At 50.0% G+C, this 24,401-nt stretch overlaps 2 protein-coding genes across 3 annotated transcripts in view; both read right to left on the reverse strand.

Annotated features, from left to right (window-relative positions):
- AK7 (adenylate kinase 7) overlaps window positions 1–10,303 on the reverse strand; it is a 50,988-nt gene extending 40,685 nt beyond the window's left edge. The window contains exons 1-4 of the mRNA XM_004584307.3: window positions 10,140–10,303; window positions 8,270–8,458; window positions 5,035–5,143; window positions 1,058–1,152 (exon numbers count right to left, since the gene is read on the reverse strand). Coding sequence (XP_004584364.2) covers window positions 1,058–1,152; window positions 5,035–5,143; window positions 8,270–8,458; window positions 10,140–10,244 — 498 coding nt within the window. The 5' untranslated portion in view covers window positions 10,245–10,303. The remainder of the gene's footprint in view (window positions 1–1,057; window positions 1,153–5,034; window positions 5,144–8,269; window positions 8,459–10,139) is intronic.
- A 2,086-nt stretch (window positions 10,304–12,389) lies between these two features.
- Window positions 12,390–24,168, reverse strand: GSKIP (GSK3B interacting protein). 2 transcript variants are annotated; one of them, XM_012926754.2, is made up of 3 exons: window positions 24,047–24,168; window positions 16,393–16,651; window positions 12,390–12,790 (listed from the first exon to the last, which is right to left on the reverse strand). In XM_012926754.2, the coding sequence occupies exons 2-3, from the start codon at window positions 16,648–16,650 to the stop codon at window positions 12,638–12,640; spliced, it is 411 nt and encodes a 136-aa protein (XP_012782208.1). In that variant the 5' UTR covers window position 16,651; window positions 24,047–24,168; the 3' UTR covers window positions 12,390–12,637. The 2 variants fall into 2 exon arrangements, with proteins under 2 accessions (XP_012782208.1, XP_004584365.1); XM_004584308.3 differs by having other exon boundaries at window positions 12,390–14,003.
- Between the last annotated feature and the right edge of the window lie 233 nt (window positions 24,169–24,401).

Here is a 24,401-nt window from a genome sequence, read left to right on the forward strand (position 1 = left end):
GCTTCAGCTCAGCTCTGGCCATTGTGACCATTTGGGGAGTAAACCAACAGATGTAAGGTCTTTCTCTCTCTTTGTAAAATCTGCTTTGCAAATAAAATAAATATTTTTAAAACAAAATGAAAAAAAAAAACAAAGGAAGTTTATTTTTCATGAATTATTTCTAGTGCTCTGTCCTCTACAGAGCTTTTAGACACTCACAGCAATTGTAATGAGATGTTAATAAGGGGGCCAGGTATCCAGGGAAGACGGCGGCCATCAGCCTGCCATGAAGGTGGGACAGTGTACTAACACAGGAATACACTGGCTACTGGAAATGTCCATGTCTCACCACGTATCCAAAAAGCAAATGATGCAAACAGTTGCCAAGAACTCAAGTTCCTACACGAAAGGCTCTATTGTGGCCACTTGGGGGAGTGAAACAGCAGTGGAAGATTTCCCTCGCAGTCTCTCCTCCTCTCTGTATATCTGACTTTCTAATAAAAATAAATAAGTAAAGAAAGAGAGAGAGAGAGACAGGTCTCCCACTCACTGATTCAGTCTGCCAGATGGCTGTAACAGCCAAGGTAGGGCACGGGTAAAGCCAGAAGACTGGAATTCCATCCAGGTCTCTGGCAGGGGCCACAGGGGCCCAAGGACCTGGGCCTTCCCTGCTGCCTTTCTCAGGACCTAGACCAGAGGCAGAGAGGCGGGACTTGAACCAGCACTTCACATGGGATGCTGGTGTCACAAGGGGAGGCCTAACTCACTGTGCCACAATGCCAGCTCCCACGACCACCTTCACTGTCATGCATGCAGCCCATATTGACCCCAGTGATACTGCGTGGCTTGTGACGGTCGTTCAACAGGGAGCATCCGCTCACTCGTACTGGCGCAGCCGGCAACACAATCCTGAGGACTGCATGTCCTGGGAGTTCGTGGGCTCTGTGAAGTGCCCACGGCAGGACAGGGCTCAGGAGGGTAGGAAGACACACCCCGCTGGGCAGGGTTCCCCTGCACGTGGAGGAATGACAAGCTATGGGGAAAGTGCCGCCTGCAGGAAGGGCAACCCTCCACTCACAGGGTCCAAGGGCTTGGATCGTGCCCACGTCATCACTGTGGAGACCAGAATAAACACCTTTCGCTTTTCAAAATGGATGATCTCTTCGTTCAGTGCTGTGGGCACAAAATAAACAAACAAACAAACAAACAAATAAATAAAAGCAGAGTGGCTGTTGGCAGGCAGTGTAGTGAGGCGGGTAGTTCAGGGTCAGAAGCTTGGAAGCCACTCCCCCACCACCTAGGTGTTCCCTCCTGCCACCTGTGACTCACCTGTCACCTGAGAGGGGGCCATACTGCACTGTGTCACCACTCTCCTCACAGGCCCCTAGGAAGGCTCAGGAGAAGGAGGGGCTCTCTTCCATCGCTGTAGCACTCTGACTGCCTCCCCAGCACCTGCTTGCTCTCTGGCTTCCCATGGACAGACTCTGAGGACAGGTGTCCCCTGAGCATGGCCCCTGTGTGTCTGTATTCCTCCCCCTCTGCTCACTGCTTGGGCGGGACAGTAAAGACAGCAATGCTAAGATGCTTCGTATTTCTAATTTGTGTACTAGTTCTAGGAGAGCTGAGGCCTGGCAGTAACAGAATGTGGGTAGAGAAGCCAGGGAAAGGTGACTGTCTGCAACTTTGTAAGCGGGCCCTGTTATCACCAAGTTTGGTTAATAAAGACTCATTAATAAACCTTAGACATGTCTGGTATGATCTCACTCGCACCCCACAACAGTGGAGGTCATTGAGCACAGGCAGTCACAGGGTCCAGTGCCTGCCGCCCGCGCGGGGCCTCCTTTGCCTGTTCCCCATCCAGGTGCACTGCTGTTCCTCCTGGCCGCCCTCCAGCGGCCTGAGCACCTCTGAGCCCAGCTGGCTACTCCCTGGCCTACAGGGAGAGCACTTCCGCCTTGCTTGGCGGCTGCTGCCGCTCCACATCACAGCGGCAGGAATGAGCACAGCTTGTGGGTTTTTGAGTTCTCACTGAGATGAAACAGGGACCATATGTCTTACCGATGGGACGACTAAGGCACAACAGATTCACAAACCTGGCGGGAAGGCAATGAGGCTGATGCCAGCCCGGGGAGCCTTTGCCATCTGTGTGCAGAAGGCAGGCAGGAGGACATGGGGGGTTGCAGACCCCAACTCAGGGTAAGTCCCTCTTAGGATTCCACACAGGGCAGCCCTGTTGCATTCAGCCTTTGAGGCAGGTGTGTCCCCTTTCCGTTCAGCCTGGGCCTGGGAGTGTGCCACCTGTGCCACCTGCCTGAGGGCACTGGTGGAGGACACACGGGTAAGGCAGGAATGCTTGGCTGTGCCCATTCTGCAGGGCTGGGGAAGCAGAGCATAGGTAAACAGAAGGGGAGATCCGCCTTCCAGAGGGCTGTCCCTTTATCAGAGGGTGCTCTACACATTCAACAACTGGGGGCCCCAGCACGATGGCTCAGTGGCTAAATCCTCACCTTGCAAGCACCAGGATCCCATATGGGTGCCAGTTTGTGTCCTGGCTGTTCCACTTCCTATCCAGCTCCTTGTTTAGGGCTTGGGAAAGCAGTACGGGTGGCCCAGAGCCTTGAGACTCTGCTTGCGTGGGGGACCCAGAGGAGGCTACTGGCTCCTGGCTTCAGATTGGCTCAGCTCTGGCCATTGTAGCTATTAGAGGAGTGAGCCAGTGGACAGAAGATCTTTCTCTTGGTTTCTCCTCCTCTCTGTAAATCTGCCTTTCCAGTAAAAATGCAGATATTTAAAAAAACAAATTGGGTCTCAGGGCTGGCAAGGTGGAGCAATGGGTTAGGCTGCCTTCTGCAGTGTAGCCATCCACATGGGTGCCAGCTCGAATCCCGGCTGCTCCACTTCCAATCCAGCTCCTTGCTAACACACCTGGGAAAGCAGCAGAAGACGGCCCAAGTGCTTGGGCTCCTGCATCCATTTCAAAGACCTAGAAGGAGTTCCAGGCTCCTGCCTTTGGTCGAGCCCAACCCCAGCTTTGTGATCATTCAGGGGGAATCAATGGGATGGATAGAAAATCTTTCTGTACCTGCCCCCAACCAACCACATAACTCTGTTTTTCAAACAGATTAAAATATAAATCTTAAAAAAAAAAAGAGAAGATGACGAAGAAGAATTACATCTCCTTGGAGGCACCGTGGCACAGTGGGTTAGGCCTGCATCTACAGTGCCAGCATCTCATATGTGTGACAGGTTTGAGTCCTGGCTGCTTTGTTTCCCATTCTGCTCCCTGATCATGTGCCTGGGGAAAACAGTGAAATATGAGCCAAGTGTCTGAGCCCCTGCACCCATGTGGGAGACCTGCCGGGGCTCCTGGTTCCTGCCATCACCCTGGCCCAGCCACACCATCGCAGCTATTTGGGGAATGAGCCAACTGATGGAAGATGTCTCTATCTCTCCCTCTGTCACTCTCCTTTCCAAATAGGTAAATTTTCAATCAAAAGAGAATTGAATCCCCTTGAGTGCACCTGGCAAATGATGAAACATTCTTCAAGGGTCGTCACTCTACAGAAGGAAAATTCTTGTGCTCTGAAGCGAGGGCTAACGAAGCGCTCAGGTCTGAGTGACACAGCCGTCGTGGGACATTGTCAGGCTCATCAAGCGATTCTCTAACCAACAGGCATGCCCGTGCAATGCCAGCATCCTCAACCTCATCCACAAATCTTCCTCTATGACAGCATGCCTGAAAGAAGTCCAAGGGCCCTGGGCTCGCACACTTGTCCCCACTCGGGACATCAATTCAATTTTTATTTTTAATCTAATGACAATTTCGTTTTGGTCCTTTCCCCTTTTTGCTGTGCTATGCTTCAGAACGGCCTACTTTGTGAATACAGAGCAAACTGGGTTACCTTTCTTACGATATTTATAACTGAGCCAAAGAGGACCTGCTTGTTCTCTCTCTCTCTCTTTTTAAAGATTTATTTATTATTTTATTACAAAGTCAGATATACAGAGAGGAGGAGAGAAAGAGAGGAAGATCTTCCGTCCAATGATTCACTCCCCAAGTGACCTCAACGGGCCGGTGCTGCGCCGATCCGAAGCTGGGAACCAGGAACCTCTTCCAGGTCTCCCACACGGGTGCAGGATTCCAAAGCCTTGGGCCGTCCTCGACTGCTTTCCCAGGCCACAAGCAGGGAGCTGGATGGGAAGTGGAGCTGCCGGGATTAGAACCGGCGCCCATATGGGATCCTGGGGCATTCAAAGCAAGGACTTAGCCACTAGGCCACGGCGCCGGGCCCTCTCTCTTTCTTTTTAAAGATTAATTTATTTTTATTGGAAAGGTTTTACAGAGAGAAGGAGACAGAAAGAAAGGTCATTCATCTGCCAGTGTATTCCCCAAGCGGCTGCAATGGCTGAAGCTGAGCTGATCCAAAGCCAGGAGCCAGGAGCCCCCTCTGGTTCTCCCACGCAGGTGCAGGGTCCCAAGGCTTTGGGCCGTCCTCCTCTGCTTTCCCAGGCCACAAGCAGGGAGCTGGAAGGGAAATGGAGCAGACGGGACACGAACTGGCACACGTATGGGATCCCAGTGCTAGTAAGGTGAGGATTTAGCCAATTGAGCCATCGTGCTGGGCCCAGGTTTATGACTTACAAAAAATATTTGGGTCCATTTTTGGTTCATCCAATTTTTCAAAGAAGTTTTCACCTGCCTTCCGTGAACTCTGCCCTTAGGAAATATTTGTAAAATCATAAATAACTGCAGGAAAGTTGCTGCCTGTGGTGCCGGTATGCCCATGTAGGCACTCGGTCACAGCCTGGCTGTTTGGTTTCTGATCCAGCTTCCTGCTAATGTGCCCAGGCAAGCAGTGGAGGATGGCACAGTGCCTGGTCCCACTTGGGAGGCCCAGAGGAAGCTCGTGGCTTTGAACTGGCCCTTCTCTGGCCATTGTTACTAATTTGGGGAGTGACTGGCAGATAGAAATCTCTTTCTCTCTGCCATTCAAACAAATGAAAACACATATTTAAAAATAATGCCCTTAGAGATAACGCAGGGCCCTCTCCGACCTGAGACGGCCCACACGGCTTCCTCCACTTGCTGGGTGCTCTCGGTGATGTTGTAAATAATAATGTCACATTCCAGCAAGCGTAGGAGGAGATCTTCACGAGAGATGATCTGAAAAAGAAAATCCACAGTCATTCCAAAGCAAGGAGCTGCCAAGGCAACCTCGGGATTGAGACAGAATGACACTTTTCAAATTAGATTCGCTGCAACGCAAAGTCCCAAGGGAGATGTTCACGAAAGGATTTCTATTTAAAATATGGTTCTGACTCTCTTAGGTGTGCCGTTCTCAAGCCTGAAACAGATGATCAAAACCTCGTGGGACGCTCTGAGGCACTATTTCTGCATTCGGTCTAAAGCGAGGAACAGAACGCATGGCAAGAAGATGAATGAGGTGTTTCAAAGTCACTCAAGCTTCACACATGATGATTAGCAATCTGCATCCCGGATGACTCGCAAGTGCGAGCAAAGAACGAAGCTCTTCTCAGGACGGGTACAAGGCGCCTGACAGCAGCTGCCCGTGGGGAGCAGTCCGTGATGGACACAGATGTAAAGTTCTTACATGACATAAAGTTAACTTGGGTAGCCATTGTGTGTGTTTTTAAATTGATTAGTTAATGTGGGACTCGAAGCCCAGGCACAAGCAAGTGCTCCCATTTGCTGATTCACTTTGTAAATGCTCATAGTAACTGTGTAGAGCTTGAGCCTGGGTAGAGCTAGGATCGCCCCCAGTGCTGCACACAGAGGGCAGGCAGGTGCAGGTTCCCTCCTGGGGTCTGCACGAGCAGGAACCCGGAGCAGGAACAGAGCTGCCTATCACCCCTGGGCACCCCAGCATGCAGCACAGCTATCTTCATTGGCTTCTCAGCCACTGGGCTCAATAACAGTTGTCCTGAGCCCATGGACTGACTGCCTCCACGCGCTTGATTGTTCACCCGCCAACCATGTGTGGACTACTCACTCTGAGGATGAAGGCAAAGATGAGTCATGGATGGTGGCTACTAAGGAACAGTGTGTGTCTGTTTTGCCATAAAACCTTTTACCAAATTATTCTAGCCTTATGTAGACAAGGACACAACTAAGTACATATTATGCCTTTGTAATATGGAAGAAAACCATCTGCTCTTGGTGGAAAAGTTACGGGAGGACAGGGTGTAGACAGCCCTGTCCTCACTTCCATAGCCACAACCTGGACAGTCCTAGACAGCAGCCAAAATGTGAAAAGAGCTATAATCAAAGAGAAGCATTTTTTGAAGTTTGATGGACGAGGAAGCTGTGATGATTTCTCAGAGGAGTCGACACTTGAGTTGAGTTGGAAGGTCCAGGGAATAGCAGGTGGTTTGCTGGGCCAGGGAGAGGCCCCCAGTTGAACAGTTATGGCAGGGGGTGGGAGGCACTGGCTTCTATGGGCAGTGGACACCAGAGCACCACAGGAGACTTAGGAAGGACATCAGGCAGGCAGAGAAATTGTCCCTGGGGCCGTGAACATGCAAAGAGCAAGGGCAACCAGTGGAGGAACCCAGGACTGAGTGCCAAGCTACCCAGGGCGCTCAGAGCCGGCTACCTGCAGGGTGTGGCCTAGGAAGCCAGGCTGGGCCACTGTTGCTAAGATTGGTCCAAGGGAGTGGGAGGTCGCTGGTGACCCATGTAGTGGTGGGGCAGTGCCTGCCAGCGGTGAGGAGAAAGAGTGTGACTGCCAACGAGGCCTCTCCCCTTCTGAAAGCCCGGGGCAATAGCCACAAGTGAGGCAGTGAACCAGCACGGGGGATGGCAGAAGTCAGTAGTAGGTGATACCCAGAAGAGGAATGTATCATGTGGTCAGGAAGTCACAAAGATGTCAGTGGGGGGCAGGGAGGTATCCAAGAGGGCCAGTGGTGGTGCAAGGTGCCAAAGAGGCAATGGAGTGTGGAGGTGTTATCAGAAACAGGCAAAAGCCGGTATGCTGGTATCGGGGGCCCCTGGCGCAGTGGCCTAGTGGCTTAAGTCCTCATCTTGAATGCCCCGGGATCCAATATGGACACTGGTTCTAATCCTGGCAGTCCCGCTTTCCGTCCAGCTCCCTGCTTGTGGCCTGGGAAAGCAGTTGAGGATGGCCCAAAGCCTTGGGACCTGCGCCCGTGTGGGAGACCTGGAAGAGCTCCTGGATTTCATCTTTGGATTGGCACAGCACTGGCCGTTGCGCTCACTTGGGGAGTGAATCATCGGATGGAAGATATTTCACTCTGTATATCTGACTTTCCAATAAAAATAAATAAATCTGGGCCCGGCGCCGTGGCCTAGCGGCTAAAGTCCTCGCCTTGAACACCCCGGGATCCCATATGGGCGCCAGTTCTAATCCCGGCAGCTCCACTTCCCATCCAGCTCCCTGCTTGTGGCCTGGGAAAGCAGTCAAGGACGGCCCAAAGCTTTGGGACCCTGCACCCGCGTGGGAGACCCGGAAGAGGTTCCTGGTTCCAGGCTTCGGATTGGTGCGCACCGGCCGTTGCGGCTCACTTGGGGAGTGAATCATCGGACAGAAGATCTTCCTCTCTGTCTCTCCTCCTCTCTGTATATCCGGCTTTCCAATAATAATAAAATCTTTAAAAAAAAAAAAAATCTTTGGAAAAAAAAGCTGGTATGGGGGCACAAGAAAGGGGATCAGGATCCAAGCTGGGAGTGGAGGATAAGCAGAGATCGAAGATGCCTTCTTGAATGAGGTGACTGCATGAGTTAGATCTGGCTGAGTGCATGAAGCCAGTGGGACGGCTGTTCCAGGGCAGGGAGTGTGCGAAACTTCAGAGCATGTGGCCAGGATGGAGGGAGGAGGGGGCCCCGGTGGAGAAGAGGCCTACCCCTTCTGGGCATCTGCCACTAGGACAGCGACTCTGCAGCGCTGGCTCCCCAGGCAGCTGCCTGACAGGCTATGCCTGCTTCCCAGTGGCGCCCCAGGACCTTGCTGACTCGGATCCCACAGGACAGCCGACTCGGACAGAAGCACAGGAAGGCACAGAACTTGAGGTGGGAGGTCCATGGGCCATTGTGTCCTCCCAAGAGCATCTCATCACTCCAGCCAAGAACGCGGGCTGGAGCCAGGATGCTGATTTCTGCCCTGGGACAGAGAGTGGGGCCCCATCTGAGCCCTGCCTGGACCCCAGGACCTGTCTGCCACAGAGAGGGGGCGACAGGTGGAAGAATGGGCACACTGGAGTGGAAAGTGCCCCTTGCCCTTCTGGCACCACGGGCAGCACCAGCTAGACTCACAGAGTAGGTCTCCACAGCGAAGTGGGGCCGAGGGCTCTCGGGCGAGGATAGTGTGCCCACGATTTGGAAGGTGCCCTCCTTCAGCTTGGCCAGCGAGGTCTCCAGGACAGTCGACTTGCTCTCCTCCTCCTCTTCCTCTTCCTCTGTGATTTCCTCCAGCGAGGCCCCCACTACGCAGTTAGAGAGAAACTGCAAGGACACAGAAGTTCCAGGGTTACTAAGACCGGATGAGGGGTCGGGCAATCTGTGAGCAGTGATTCCCCAGGGGCTTTGCAAGGCCCCATACAGGCCTATCCAGCACCCTGCATGTTGTTGGTTCAGGTCAGCCTGTTCCTTCCCATCACAGCCCAGAGAAGTGAGTGCTAGCGGACTCCCAGGGTACAGACCATAGCTCAGACTTAACGCCACCTCCCCGCTCCACATCCACAGCCAAGACACTTGCCACAGAACTACAAAAATGCGAGGCTGGTCCAAGCAATTGGCTGCAGACACCGAGGAGAGCTACGCTGGAAGAAGGAGGCAGAGGCTGGAGTGAGGGGCACACCAGCCGAGAGCTGCCAAGGAGGAGACGCCACTAGGCCCTCAGTGCTCTCAGGTTTGTGTCCTTGAGAACTCGGAGAGGATCAATCCTGCTGTTGGAAGTCATGGTGTGTGGGCGTGCAGCCCCAGGAAGCCCCCTGCATGTGCAGTGGAGCGTGCCTCCCACTAGCTCAAGCAGCTGTTGTTGTTAGCGGTTGGGGCCAGGTGTTCTTGCCTTGTGGGAGGAGCTGCTGCACTGTCCCAGCTCTGCACTTCCCACCCAGCAGCCTGCTGATGGCCTGGGAAAGCAGCCAAGGACAACGGCCGCTACACCCATGTGGCTTCCTCCTGGCCCAGCCTGGGGCCACTGTGACCCTTTGGGGAGTGGCAAACAATTTTTTTTCTTTAAAAAGGTGTAGTTACTGAGCCCAGAGTGATAGAGTAGCGGCTAAAGTCCTCGTCTTGCATCCGCCGGGACCGCATACGGGCACCGGTTCTAATCCTGGTAGCCCTGCTTCCCATCCAGCTCCCTTCCTGTGGCCTTGGAAAGCAGTCAAGGACAGCTTTGGGACCCTGCACCTGCGTGGGAGACCTGGAGGAAGCTCCTGGCTTCATATTGGCTCAGCTCCAGCCATTGTGGCCGCTTGGGGAGTGAATCAGCACATGGCAGATCTTCCTCTCTGTCTATCCTCCTCTTTGTATATCCGCCTTTCCAATAAAAAAAATAATAAATCTTAAACAAAAATGCTTCCAATTAAAAAAAAAAGGTGTAGCTACTGAGATCAGTGGGTAGGTTTTTCCCTAGGAAACCCGAGATGGTTTTCTTAAGCCAACTCAGCACTTTTATTTATTTATTTTTTATAAAAGATTTATTTTATTTTTATTACAAAGTCAGATATACAGAGAGGAGGAGAGAAAGAGAGGAAGATCTTCCATCTGATGATTCACTCCCCAAGTGAGCGTAATGGCCGGTGCTGTGCCAATCCAAAGCCAGGAGCCTGGAACTTCTTTCCAGGTCTCCCACAGGGGTGCAGGATCCCAAAGGATTGGGGCTGTCCTCAACTGCTTTCCCAGGCCACAAGCAGGGAGCTGGATGGGAAGCAGGGCTGCCGGGATTAGAACTGGCGCCCACATGGGATCCCAGGGCGCTTTCAAGGCGAGGACTTTAGCCACTAGGCCACTCAGCATTTCTAAATGAAGGGCACTAAAACGGCAGCCAGAGGCTGTATCGGCGCTCTCCAACGCGGGGGCTCCCAGGTGACAGCATGCTTGCTCCTGGGTGCCCACTGCGGTGCCCTCGGGCCCTCGCTGGACCGGGAGCCAAGGGCCGGGATCCCTCTCTGCCGCTCACCTTCCCTATATTTCTGCTGCTGTAGGTGTCCAGCAGGTTTATAAACACCCTCTGGATCCGAGTGATTTTCTCTGTAGGTGCAGTGGCTTCCTCCTCCTCAGCCATGGTGGGAGCCGTGCTGGTTGCCCAGGGCAGAGCGTCCGTTACCAAGGGGCGGGGCTCCAGGCTGGCGGTTGGCGCTGCGCGCGGTCAGCGGCTGGACCCTGATGTCCGCCCGCCCCCTGGTTCGCCGACTCTTTGGGTTTGTGTTGCATGGGCCTTCACTTTTTCTCGTTTTGGAAACTCTGGAGGAGCCCCTGACCCGGCTGAAGTCGGCAGAATGGAACAGCTGACCTGAACTTCACACTGATAGATGCGGCTTGTTCCCTCTCTGTCCGTTATGCTGCCACCAGTTTCAATGTCAAATTACTCAGCAGAACCTGGTAGGACATGTTTTTTTAGCATCTTGTCGAATCATTTGTTCAAATATTTCAAAATTCATTCCTTATTTCCAGTTATTGTCTGCATTCCCATATTAACTTGGAAAACTACTCATTGAATCATGCTAAATCTGCCTTTCATTGCGGGTTACAAACGCTCCCAGAGAGATGTGCTACCTCACGTTACACATTACCCCCTTTACATGAACCTCTATTGTTACACCAACAGCATTTTTTTTTAACCTTGCTATTCCTTCCTGGTTTCATAAGGGACAGCTTGTATTCACACACACTTTATGGGGATAGCTGCTGGACTGCGAGGGCCATGGTCCCCATTGAGCTCTGGTGGTCACAGGTGGGCTGCCAAGCATGTGTGTCCAAGCCATATTGTCCACAACAGGGAGGCTCTGAGGGGAGTTGAGCGTGGTAGCTCCCAGGATCTATTCTTAGTACTGTTCTCCTTGTAACCATCAAGCAGCACATTCTGTTTTGGGATCCTGGAGAGTACGGTGCAGTCTGTGATGGCAGCTTTAAGTGCACGGTCAGCCCCAGCTTGCTGCCTGGGACCCACGAGGACCCCGGATTGAAGAGGTGGGAGAGGGTCCCTGGGGAGCGAGGTGTGCCCTTCTGTTGGCAGTTCTGCCAGGGGAGGTAGGACTCAGCAGCACCTGGTACCTCTTCCAGTTCCCCAGCTAGTTTAAATCCTCTACTGCATTCCCCCTCTAATGGGTGCATACACACGAATGCAGAAATGTGAAGAAACATCAAGAAAATGAAAATTATCTTACCAGCTGGTGATGACTGTTAACATTTTGCAACCTTGCATTGCATTTTCCTTCTGTTACATAACATTATTTTTCAAACTACATCAGGGTATGTGTAGTTTTTATGTCAGTTTTTTCATGTTGTGTAATCTTTTCCCCATCGCCATTTTTCATCATTTTGAATGGCTGCCTATTTTTCCATTTAAAGGATAAGTAGTATAACTCTGCACTTTCCAGAATTCTTCCTTTATTAGAAAACATGCATATTGTTGTAGTCCATCAGCTGGTGAGTCATTTCCCAACTGCTAATCCGGAAGTCACGGCGAGGCTCCGTTATCTGAGCTGGTCTCCCAGATGTATCCTCCACCAGAATGCAACAGTGCTGTCATGAGGTCCTGGGGTTACAATTGAATAAATTACAACCTTACTGGACAAAGCTGACTAAACTTTCCTCTTGAGTTACTTGTTCAAATGTTTTTCAAGTTGCCATAGGATATCTTTATTTAAAATGAAAATACTTATTTTACAAGTCACAGAATCTCCCACACACTGGTTAACACTGTTCAAATGCCAATGGCTGAAGCCAGCAGCCAGCAACTCAGTGCCAACAGGGAGCCTCCTGCAGGAGCCAGCACAGATGCAGAGGAGCTGGGACTCAAACCCAGGCACTGTAGGATGGGGTGTGGACTGGGCAAGTGCTATCCTAACTTGCTCTACAAGTTGCTGGGTCATACTGTCTGCTCGCTATTCTCACTTTAAAAATGGACTTGTAAGAATGATAAAGATTTTATCTTTAAGAAAAAATCAAGGCTTCATTCATCTAGTTAACTTCTTCCGCAGTAGTAGGTGAAGATGGAGGCTTTCTGATCCGGGGACTCATCGTGCCTGTGAAGTTCCAGCCATGTGATTCCTTCTTCCAATGCGTTCATAGTAATAACGAGAGCAACCCATTTCACTCACCTCCAAGCACAACGCGACACAACACTATTCAAAACTGGAAACAGAAGCCCTTGGGATCAGCTGCTTATCACAAAGCGAACACCACCAGCTTTCAACACTCCATACTCAAAGTGAGTAAACAGAATTTTATTCAAATTTTACAAATATCATTTACAGTTAGCCTGAGATTAAGCATGAGAAAGTTCAACCTGAAGTTCGACTTCGTTGCTCAAACAGCAAAGCAGCTGAAAATAACGTGGAGAATGAACATGCATCATCAAACATAATTAAAGCATCCCAATTACGTTTGACAATGAGTGATGCAAACGGAACTTCACTTTGCTCTGGTCCACATGATCTTCAGAGCCCACCACGATCACACTGGGACCAAGTGACGAGATGCAGGCTCTGGGCGTTTCTGCAGCAGCTGCTTTCGGTCACTATTAGAAAAACGACTCTCCAGCACTCTCTGTCCAACATGTACTTGAGAACATGCAGCAGCATGGCAGAGTGTATAAATATCAAGTTCCTGTAATAAAATAGAAAATACAGAGTATCCCTTTTTCAAACTGTAAGTCTCTGAATGTTTCATTCGTCCTTTGGTTTCAAACCCATACAATGCGTTCCTGTGACATTGTCCACTTAGCAGAGACAGCACTGTGCATCAGGGGGAGGGGTGCCAGGAATACCAAAGCACACTGTACAAAGTAAATGTGGAAGCAAAAATACCTTCTGAATATATACTGTACATCATGTAAACAAACATTCGGAATAAGAACCAACACAGGCCAAAATATTGTTTTGTTTTTTTTTTAGGAAACCAGATTCTTCTTTCTTCTAAATCACACACGCGGAAGATGTTTGTTATTAAGAACAGGAATGGAGCCTGTTCCTGCACTCACTCATGTGCTTAGATACCTTGGGGATGAAAAGTCACTACATTCATTGGTGAACGGTCTGTCCTTGGCTGAGTTGGCTGGCTGTTGCAAACAAGGAACACGGAACTAGCTCAGTCCCTGTTCTTCCTTTAATACTAGTTAAATAACACAGAATCAATTCCTCTTTATTCATCCATATTAGTAATTTGAATACATTAAGTGAAGCAGTGAATTTCAGAATTTGTGCAGGGAAAACTAGTTGATTATTTGTTTCCAATAAGGCCAGTAGCAAGATAATTACTACAAAGTCAGTCCAAGCTAGTGGTAAGCCCCGACTCAGCAGGCTGCATCCAATCTGAAGTTATATCACTGTCATTCCTATCTTACTGTGCAAATCTAGAAGCTCCTACGGAAGGAGTGCTGGCAGCGACAAAGCCCTGTCGTAAGAGATTGCAACACTGATTAGGTCTTGAGGTGCCGAGATTTCAGACGAAGAAAACCCAACGTCTTTTGTAGCGATGGCCTCAGAATTCTCATAACCAATCAGAAGCTTGGATAATTCAGTAGTCAATAATGTTCTGAGCCAAACACCTAAATTTGAAGCAAGTGATAAAGACATCAAAACAAAGATGCGTCTCCTACAATGACCCTAGGCGTGCCTTTCAGGCTCCTGGGCAGCATCCTGAACCAGCTGCCCCCTCGTCAGGACTGTCCATCCCTCTGTAAGGCTTCCAGTCTCTGCAGGAGCGCGTTGCCAAATGCGTCCCGGTAGGCGGGGCTGAGTGTGTCCAGCAGGGAGTAGACCGTCTCGTAGTAGGGGGTCTGCAAATGATCTTCCACCTGGTCAAAAGCATACCCTACCACCTGCAAGGGAAGTGCAGCTGTGAGTGAAGGGCCCAGGCTTTGTCGCGGCACAGAGGGCATGCCAGGTGTTCCCACAGTCACTCCCTTGTGGTCTGACTTCTCAACAGTCAGAATACCCATGTCATCAACACAACTTTGAGTGCAGAAGCATACGACACACAACACAGGGCTTAATTTGCCCCTTCTAACTGCAAAAAGGAATGTAGAGAATTTTTAAGAACTACATAAAACAATATTTCATTCTCAGACTCTAACACATGCTTTTTTTTAACACTATTTAATTCCACATATACTGAGACCCATTACAGTAAAATACCATAATAGATACTATGTTATTGTTCACATTTTAATCATTATTTAGTTTGGTCTCTTTTTGTAATAGGAGTTATTCCTGAAAAAATTTAGCTTTAGTAATAATTTATTAGTTTTAATAATGCTTAGTTATCAGTTATTTTAAATAACTGCTTAACTTACTATTATAATCTGAAAGGTCAGTTTCATCTAGTTTATCTGACAGGGAAAAAATGTCAATGCTCTGAGACAAGATGCCTCTGCTTTTTCTCCCTGTAAACATCGCTAAAACTTTCTCAAACAAAACTGTAAGATACATCATGGTTCAGCAGTATAGTTTAGGGCAAATTTAATTTTGTTGACTTGCTAAAGTCTGCAAACCCTACATTTTTACAGAAAACGCATGTCTATGTGGAAAAAGAAGCTGAGCCTTTTCCTCATGAGCAGAGAGGCAGACACCGGAGCACACATGGCGCTCCCGGGGATGCCAGCCCTGCATGGCGCCCAGGTGGGCAGCAATGAAGTTTGATTTCCATCGGGTGGCATGGGAGTTATTCTATAAACGTCTGCTCAGCTCCTGCATGTCAGGTCTTAAGAGTGACCCACACCTGCAGTACCACATATTCATGTAATTCTCCTTCACATCCTGTCAGCTTTCCATCTCCAGCGACTCAGAGGGCACACCGACTTACCTAAGATCACTCACACGAAGATCTCCAACCATCATAAAGTTACCGGGGCCTCAGCAGAGCCATCCTAGAGTTAGTTAGCCACTCTAAGACAGGATTCACTTGGGGTCAGATTCCTATTTTGACTTTCCTATTTATGCTGGAGATCCCATTTCTGAACATTACAGCTTTCAGATTTGGAAAGAAGTGCATAAACATTAGTCCACATGCTAGCTGCAGAAGGCAGGTAGCTGCAAGGACGCTGGGAAAGAATGGATGCCAGCAATGCATTTTTCTCTGCCCCAGACTACACAGCACACATGACTCACAAGGACACGGGTCTGGTGGACAGAGTTCAAGCGCGGGTTTAACGTATTATCACCTGACAGTCTCACTTGCCAGGCCTTGCCCTGTATCCCATCACCGTGGGTAACTAACTACTTAAAGAAATGTGATTAACATGTTACTACTTGTATATACACATACATATTTTAGTGGGGGGAAGTACAACACTTCAAACATTTGTACAGCACAGACTTCTCAGCTTTGGAGTCTCCCAGCTTTCCCCTCCTGGTTCCTCACACAGCACGTGTGACACTTCAAGGTGAGCCACGTCACAGAACACGGAGCCCCATCACTTCTTCCTGCCTGGGTTCTGGCACCCACTAGCCTGTCTCCTGGTCTCCATGGCCCAGCCCAGCCCAGCTATGGGGCACCACGAGGCTTGACTCAGACTGAACCACTCAACAGACAAGAAAAGTCCAGATGTCTGACCAGGGGTGCAGGTGCACAGATGAGGAGAGGCAAGGCTGGACTCTCGCTTTCTAACATCCGTCCCTTTGTTTCAGGGTCAAGGACTTTGACAAGATAATACTCAGGGCCTCCTTTACACGACAAGCTAAGCTCAGGACTCTGCTTAGGCCATGCGGAAAGTGTGCGTGGAAGAACGCCCTTGCATGGAGCGACCGGTCAAGAAAGGGCTAATCAGACACCCCGAGGTGGCGGTACAACACCGCGTGGAAAGTGCGCAGTGACTTAATTCTAACTCTAGGGCTGGAACACAGCACAGGCCAGTCCGTCTTAGTAAAGATGGAGAAGGACTTTTCAACACAATGACCTCAAAACTCACTCATTACAGAGAACATGTAATTTTGGTGGACACCTTCGGCTACAGATGAGAAGTAAGTTAGATAAAAAACAAAACAAATATTCTGCAAATCAAATGCTTTCTTGATTTCAGTGAATTTAATTTCTTCACGTTGATCAAAAGGCTAATTCTGAGTGGGAAAAAACTGTTTCCCGTGAGACAACTTTAGAAGTTGAATATGCAGTTCTCATATATATATATTTAACACGGTTTTCTCTCCTTACTTCCCCCTGCTTTGTGATGAAGTGATACTGGGTATATACTAAGAAGAAAAGCGAATTACCCTAAGCCCTGCCTCAGTGAGCTCCAGGCAGTATCTGCTCCTCTCCTTCGTCTCCACGTTGATGTAGGCCACGTCGTCGGCACAGCGCAGGCTTTTCGAGACGAACATGTTGTTGACAGCAAAGAGGACGTCGTTGACAACCGCGTCAGCCTCCAGCCTCATGTCTTTCATGTCGGCGCCTTCAAACCCATTGAGGTCGGAGCTGTCTTCAAAGCCCGGCACGCTGCTGAGCTCCATGGGATTACAGTCTGTTTCCATTCTGCAAACAGCAGACATAAGACGTGTCTGTAGGAAGACACCCAGAACACAGACTACCACCTGCCAAGGCTTACCACTACCCCTGAGGAGACACCAGGGAGCTGACAATTCTGGAGGAAATACTGTCAAAACCATTCCCAGTGGATCTTCAAGGAAAAATTAGGTATGTGTGCGTTTTCCCAACAGCCACAAAACATTCTCACTTCCCTGTTCACTCCTAAAATGTTGCTATGCATTTAAAATATTACAATCTTTAGCAATTTTAATCAGCACTTCTTTAAAAAATACAAGTACAGATTTGTTTTTAAGTGAGCAGCTATTTCTCTGGGATGAACATTTAGAACTGGAGCTGCTGAGTCGAGGCTCTGAGATGTCAGGTCGCCCGCGGGAAGCAGGCTCCCTGACTCACATCCCACCAATAGCACAGGCAGGCTGCTGTTTTTCCCCCACACTCTTCTCCATTCTGAAAAACTCGACAATTTAAAAGGCACTCATGTTAGTACGTATTTCTGGCGCTAACAGGATCTTTGTAGCTCTCAGATGATACATCTGACAAGCTGAAATGGAGGTGGACCCAGGTAGCCTCACGTCAGCCCTCACCCGCCACAGCCTACTGTGCATCTCGCCACGTATACCTGGAGTTTTGCTTATAAAGGCCCTGCCCATCCCAGGACTACATTTATTTATCTACCTGTCTATTTATTTAGAGAATTTTTTAATTGAAAATGTAGATTTACAGAGAGAAGGAGATACAGACAAACAAGGTCTTCTATCCAATGGTTCACTCCCCAAGTGGTTGCAATGGCCACAGCTGAGCTGAATTGAAGCCAAGAACCAGGAGCTTCTTCCAGGTCTCCCAGGCCAGTGCAGGGTCCCAAGGCTTTGGACCATCTTCCTCTGCTTTCCCAGGCCACAAGCAGGGAGCTGGATGGGAAGTGGGGCTACTGGGATACAAACTGTGGCCCATATGGGATCCTGATGCTTACAAGGCAAGGATTTAGCAACTGAGCCATCACACTGGGCTTGCTATGTTGTTTTAGCTTTTTTTTTTCCCTCCCCTGTGGCTGAAGTTAAAAGGATTTTTCTGGAAGTGAGAATACAGAATGTGTAAGAAGTGAGAAAAGTAAATAAGTGTGAAATTGTTTTTGAATGTGAAAAGGGCTTCCTTCCCTAAGCAGCTTTTTACTCCTGTGTGTAGACTAAGCCTCGCCTGTCCTGAATGCATTGCGATTCCTCATGTGTTTACATATTCAACTAATATTAGTAAGCCATTTTATTAAGTAAGCCATTTTAAAGGAGCTTTGATCATTTCTTTTTCTACTAATGTTAACCTCCATGAACATTTATTTTGATCATTTGCTACATTTCATCTTGCTTTCTGAAGTTACTAACTTGTGCCCTATTTATATGGTATTTGAAATTTTTTAAGTTAGAGGGTTTCTAACCTCACTCACTAGAATCACTTGGGAAGGCTTACGAAAATCCAGATGCGCTTGGGGCCAGGAATGTGCTACAGTGAGTTACGCCTGAGCCTGTAGTGCTGGCATGCCGCCTGGCCCTAGCTGAGAGTTCTGGCTGCTGCCTTTCTGAACCACTCCCTGCTGGTGGCCTGGGAGGGCAGTGGAGGATGGCCCGAGTGCCATGTGAGAGACCCGAGCAGGCTCCTGGCTCCTGACCAGCCAAGTTCTGGTGGCTGTAACTATTTGGAAAATGAACCATAGGATGGTTCATTGGATCTCTTCTCTCGGTCTCTTTTTCTCTCTATAACTTTGTCTTTCAAACAACAATAAATAAATCTTTAAGATGAAAAACTACAGATGCCCTGGCCCCACTGAAGAGCTATGGATGTTTTCTCAGAGCTTCCGAGTGACTCCACTGGGAAGCCACTACTCTGAGTTACTAGCAAAAGTTCTGGCAGCTGAGCAGTTCCCATTGCTGCAGCACGTGCCCAAGGAGAACCATGCCACAGGTGACTGAGGACAGACCATGAAACGCTATTTAAAAGCATTACATAGCACATATACAAACCTTTTCAGCTAATATTAATGCTGGGGCAATCTGGTAATTATTTTTTAAAAAGATGTATTTGAAAGGCAGAGTTACAGCCAGGGAGAAAGACCTTTCTGGAGTTTTTTCTGGGTGTCTTATGTAGCTAAAGGGAGGGGCTAAAGCACTTTGGCCACCTTCTGTTACTTTCCCACGCGCATCAGCATGGTACTGGACTGGAAGAGAAGTAAGGACTCAAACTAGTGCCAATATGGGATGCCAGCGTTATAGAGGGGAGCTTAACCTCAACACCACAACACAGGCCTGTGGTAATTAAAATCTAACACTCAATTACTGTATGTGAAAGTATATGATCTTCTAAAACCTTCCATTTTACTCTATACATAATCAACGTGCCTGCTTATTATTTTTGATATGTCAGAATTGAGTCCATTTTTACAAAGTTGGTTTTAAAGATTCTGAAATGTGGCTGCCCATTCTTAAATCTATTTCACTTTAGTTATCAAGTGCCTCCATCACAGAAATCCTAAACAGTAATCATGACATGAAGAAAATGTTTCCTAAAGCCTTGTGAACTTTTCATTCAAAACCAGAAATTGTGAATGAGATTCTGAGGAAAGACTCAAAAAAAAAAAGAGTCTGGGGCCCTGCATGGTAGCCTAGAAGCTACAGTCCTCGCCTTGAACCCACAAGGATCCCCTATGGGTGCCAGTTCTAATCCCATCGGCCCTGCTTCCCACCCAGCTCCCTGCTTGTGGCCTGGGAAAACAGTAGAGGACGGCCCAAAAGCTTGGGACCCTGAACCCATGTGGGAGACTCAGAAGCTCCTGGCTTCGGATCAGCGCAGCTCCGGCCAACGCAGCCTTTGGGGAGGCAATCAGCAGACGGAAGATCTTCCTCTCTGTATACGTGACTTTTCAATAAAAATAAATAAATCTTAAAAAAAAAAAAAAAACAAGAACCAGTTTCTTATTTCTACATAGTTTTGTAGAAAACAAGGATTGCTTGGCAGGATATTTAAATGAAGCACACTTGTATTCTTACCAACAAACATCAAATCAATATTTAAAGAGATAGAAAATAGAAAATCTCACTGCTTTGCCTGTCAACTTGAAATTGGTTCTCTACCAGATTCTGAACAATATCCTGCCATCAGCACATTCCAAAACTGGAATCCATGACACTTGCTGTCAGCTATTCTGATAGATTGCACCACCTTTTACATTTCCAACATTTTTAAAAACATCACATGGTAATTATTTAGGAACCAGGTTTTTTTCCATCTGGTGGTATTATTTTACAGATGTGTTCCTGTTTTTGGAAGAAGCATGAAGCTGGTTACTAAGATACTAAAATCCTTTCATCTCTACTCAATTTATTAGATTTTGCTTTGCTTTATCACAAATTCACAGCATCAAACAGCTAGGGAAAACCCCTCAGCGTTCAGACTCTTCTTTGGTGTCAGGAGAATGGGTACGCGGAGGGCCAGTCACACACACAGCCTGGCAGCAGCAGAGTGCCAGGGAGAGGTCAGGAGCAGCACAGACATCACAGAGCTCCACTTTGAAAATCGGACTCTAGGCAACACGGCGACGGTCAGCAGGAGCTCCAAGGCGGTCTCTGCCACGAGCTGGTCTATTCACATCACACTGCTCAAGCTGGGACAGCCTCTCAGCCTGCAGGACAAGTGCGCAGCCTGCTGTGGCGAGCACTGGGCCCTCCAGCAAGACTGACTGGTGCTCAGCTCTCAGCTCTGACACTGTGTTACACTGTGACCGCACAAAAACCTTCCCTTCCTTAGAAAACAAGCGACCTGTAGCTTCTTCCTTTTAGTACAAGAACTGCATGAACAAATATATGGAAACAGTTACAGTGGTGTAAGTTCAATAAATATCATCTGTTCGTCATTACATATTTGAAAAAAAGTATCTAAAAAGAAAAGGGCTGACCCTGAAGCTCAGCACACCTGACCCCACGTTCAGCACGCTCGGGATTCTGCAGGGTGCTGCTGTCCTGAGCTTTTCAGCAACACTGGGACAGGGCAGCCTTGGCCCCACATTCCTGGCACATTAGGTACAAATACTGATGAGCTCAACAACATCCAACTTGCATTTCCCTTATTTTCTTTCTCTCTCTCTTTTTTTTTTTTTTGTTAAAAATTTATTTATTTTTATCGGAAAGTCAGATATATAGAGAAGAGGAGAGGCAGAGAGGAAGATCTTCCTTCTGCTGATTCATTCCCCAAGTGGCTGCAACGGCCGGAGCTGAAGTCAATCTGAACCCAGCTTCTGCTGTGTTTCCCATGCGGGGCCGGGGGGAGGGGCAGGGTCCCAAGGCTTTGGGCCGCCCTCCTCTGCTTTCCCAGGCCCCAAGCGCAGGGAGCTGGATGGGAAGCAGGGCCACAGGTAGATGAACAAACACCCACATGGGATCCCGGCGCATGCAAGGCGAGGATTTTAGCTGTTAGGCTCCAGCACTGGGCCCCATTTCTCTTATTTTCTATGCTAACATCCATTTCCTTTAAGTATGATTGCTTCTGACATGACCTATTTAGCTCGTGCTGTATAGCTTCCACTCTGTCAGACTCTTTACATGCCTGGGCGGTTATCCTCCTCTGCCTCAATCGATGCTGGGAGTTGCCATTTCATGGTAGTTACACAAACACCGCACTGTGTGGGATGAGTCTGCATCCTGTGTGAGCTACAGGGACAAGAAGGACTGGTCCCAGACCTGAATAATTATGCTGGGGCCAGCGTGACGGTGCAGTGAATCACACTGCAGACTGCCATGCCGGCATCCCATGTGAGTGCTGGTTCGAGTCCCCCTTCTGATTCAGTTCCCTGCTAACGCATCTGGGAAAGCAGCAGAGGGCCCCAGGTGCTCGGGCCCCTGCTACCACGAGGGAGACCCAGATGGAGTTCCAGGCTCCTGGTCTGGCCCGGCCTTGGGCACTGCAGCCATTTGGGGAGTCAACTAGGAGATGAAAAACCCCTGTCTCTTCCTCTCGGTCTGACTGCCCTTTAAATAGATAAGTAGAGTAAAATTGTTAAAAAAAAAAAAGTTGATTTTTTCCCTGAACAGCATAAGGAAACACATTTAACAATTTGAATGGAGAAAACATTCAATTTTTATTTTCCCTTCTGATAAGTGAAATTGCAAACATTTTATGGATAGCTTGAAAATAATTCTATATTGCAAAAAAAAACCTGATTATTTAACAGTCATTGAAGTCCAAATCATACTAATGTGTGAGCAGTTCAAACTTTCTAACGTCTACCACAACTGCTTACCAGATGAGAGCCCACTTTCCATCTTACTTTAAAAAAAAAATAAGTAATTTATTTGCAAGGCAGGACTACAGAAAGAAAGGGAGAGCCAGCTTTCCTTCTGCTGGTTCACTCGCCAAAGGGCTGCAATGGCCAGGGCTGGGCCAGCCTGAGGCCAGGGAGCTAAAGCTCCATGTGGGTGTCAGGGGTTTGAGTCATCTGCTGCTGCCTTCCCGGTCACATGCCAGGTCCCCACCTTTACTTTTCATGATCATGTTCTTTATGAAGCCTGCTGCCTTCAACACACGCCTAGAACTTCACAGCTTGTAGCCAGTCTCACTGCTCCAGGGCTTGGGGCCTCAGAGGGCGTGTCCAGGGCAACTTGGGGGCTTTGCCCTCTGCTTTCCTGTCCAGACCTAGTGAGTGGAAGGGTGCAGGCCGTGCTCCCAGAACAGGACTAGCAGTCAGTGAATACTGCCCTTCTTTACAGGCCCAGACACCCTGGACCCCTATTCCCCTCCCTCCTTCATGACTGTGAAAACAGAAACAAATCCATAAAAAACCCAAGCCGTGTGCCCTACAGCCAGGGGCCAGTCGGACACTCCACGTCCTCTTCTCGTGCGTGGGGCAGCACTTTCCTAGCTCTGCTCTGAATACTCTGTCAGGCTTGCACTCACTTCCTGGCTTGTTGTTTCTATACCAAGCTGATGAAATAACCACTGAGCTTTGCTCTTGGCCGGAACCGCTAGTATCTTTTGCTTGCAACATCTTTCCAGTTGATCTGGGTGTGCCCACCTTTGGCCCTCCTATCCCCACCCCTGGCTCCCTCCAGAGGGTGAGCCTGCAACACTGAGGTCACTCCTCACACCCTCCCACTCAGCCAAAGTCCACGACCCTAGCGTGACCTCCCTTCTCCCCACCTGCCCCCTCTCTACTCTCTTTATCTGCTGATTTCCCTTGACAGGGCCTCGCTGCCTGCACATCTGGCACGCACTCTGCCACACCTGTGTGCCTGGCTGCCCAGCCTTGCCCGTGTCTCTGCCTGGACGTCACCACCTGCTGCAAGAAGGGCAAGCCTCTGGTCTTGCCCCCACAGCGGTTCCCTCCCAGGTCTGGACTAGGGTCTATTCCTCCTCTCTACTGTGCAAGCAGGGCCTTCCTGTTTGTCTGCTGTAGCCAATAGCACGCCATCAGAAGACGTTTCCGGAATAAATGATGGAATGCCCTTGCCCGCCACTTTGGAACACAAACTCCTGGAGGGTTCTGTCTGCTTCTTCCTACACCAGCCCCACAGGAGACTAACCGCGCATGCTTCCACCTAACGAGCCCTTTCTCAATGAACGGTGAACAAGGAAACCGATGTTCCTGGGGATACCTGGGGTACGTCCATCAAAAATAGGGGCACCGAGGGTCCAGGAGACTGCAGGGACTGGAGGACAGGCTCGTTCTAAAGCCAAGAGGAGATCGTGGACAGGGACTAGCTCTCTCTCTCTCTGCACCTGCCAACACTCCAGGCTGGACGCTGGCATGTCTAAGGCTCCCACGGAACTGTTACCAAGACCGTACAGGGTCTTCCAACCCTTCAGCTGGTCGTCCCGACTCTTGCTATCCTAAAGCAGCTGCCTGTGTCACGACGCGCAGTCTCGTCCCCTACCTCACAAGCCTTGGCGCAGCGGGCTCAGCGAGGGCCGTGGCCGGCTAGAGCACCGCACCCCGCCCGCAGCCGGCTATGCCCCCGCAGACTGGCCCCCTGGAAGGTGGAAAACACGCCTGCGCGGGTACCCGGGCGGGCACCACCGCTGGCCGCGGGAGCTCGGACATCCATCCGAGACCAGAGACCAGGAGGAACCCGGCGCCTCCGAGCAGCCTTGGGAGCGGGTGGGAGGCCCTGGCCGCGCGGGGCACGCTCCAGGGGCGCCCCCCAGTCCTCCCGGCCGAGCCAGCGGCGCCTCGAGCGCGGGGTCCGGCAGGACGCGGCCAGCTCAGGCCGGACACGCCCGGCCTCTCTTTCATCCCCGGCGGCGGGCCCCTGCTGCCCGTCGCTGCTCGGTGACCGGGTAGGCTGCATGCCCCGTCCGGAGGATGCTCTCCCGGTCTGCCCGCTCCCCAGAGCCCCCTCTCACCTGCGCTCGTCCGCGTCCTCCTCTTCCTCCCTCGGGAGGCCACCCGAGCCGGCTCGCGGCACCGCCCCCTCGCAGCCGGAAGTGCTCCTGCCCCTGGCTCCTCTTCCCGCCTCCTCCGGCTCCCCTCCTCCTCCGGCTCCCCGCCCCCGGCGTGTCGTCACTTCCGCCAGCTCCTGCGCCTGGCCGCGCGCGGAGCGCCTGGGGCTCGTGAACGCGCTGGGAGCGTCCCCGGGGCCGGGAGTGCGCCTCGTGGATGACAACAAACTGGTGGCGCGGCCGCCGCGGGGTTGTCTACCTTGTCCGGTAGCGCTCCCTGGCGCTCCGAGCGTCTCCGGTCCCGTAGGCGCCGTCTTCA

Source organism: Ochotona princeps, chromosome 26 (genome assembly GCF_030435755.1).
Source record: "Ochotona princeps isolate mOchPri1 chromosome 26, mOchPri1.hap1, whole genome shotgun sequence".
NCBI lineage: Eukaryota > Metazoa > Chordata > Mammalia > Lagomorpha > Ochotonidae > Ochotona > Ochotona princeps.

Coding starts and splice junctions, on each gene's coding strand:
- GSKIP (XM_004584308.3), bottom strand. CDS start 16,650: ATGGAAACAGACTGTAATCCCATGGAGCTCAGCAGCGTGCCGGGCTTT. Junction 14,004..16,392: donor TCACTGAGGCAGGGCTTAGG/GTAATTCGCTTT, acceptor CTTCCCTTGCAG/GTGGTAGGGTATGCTTTTGA.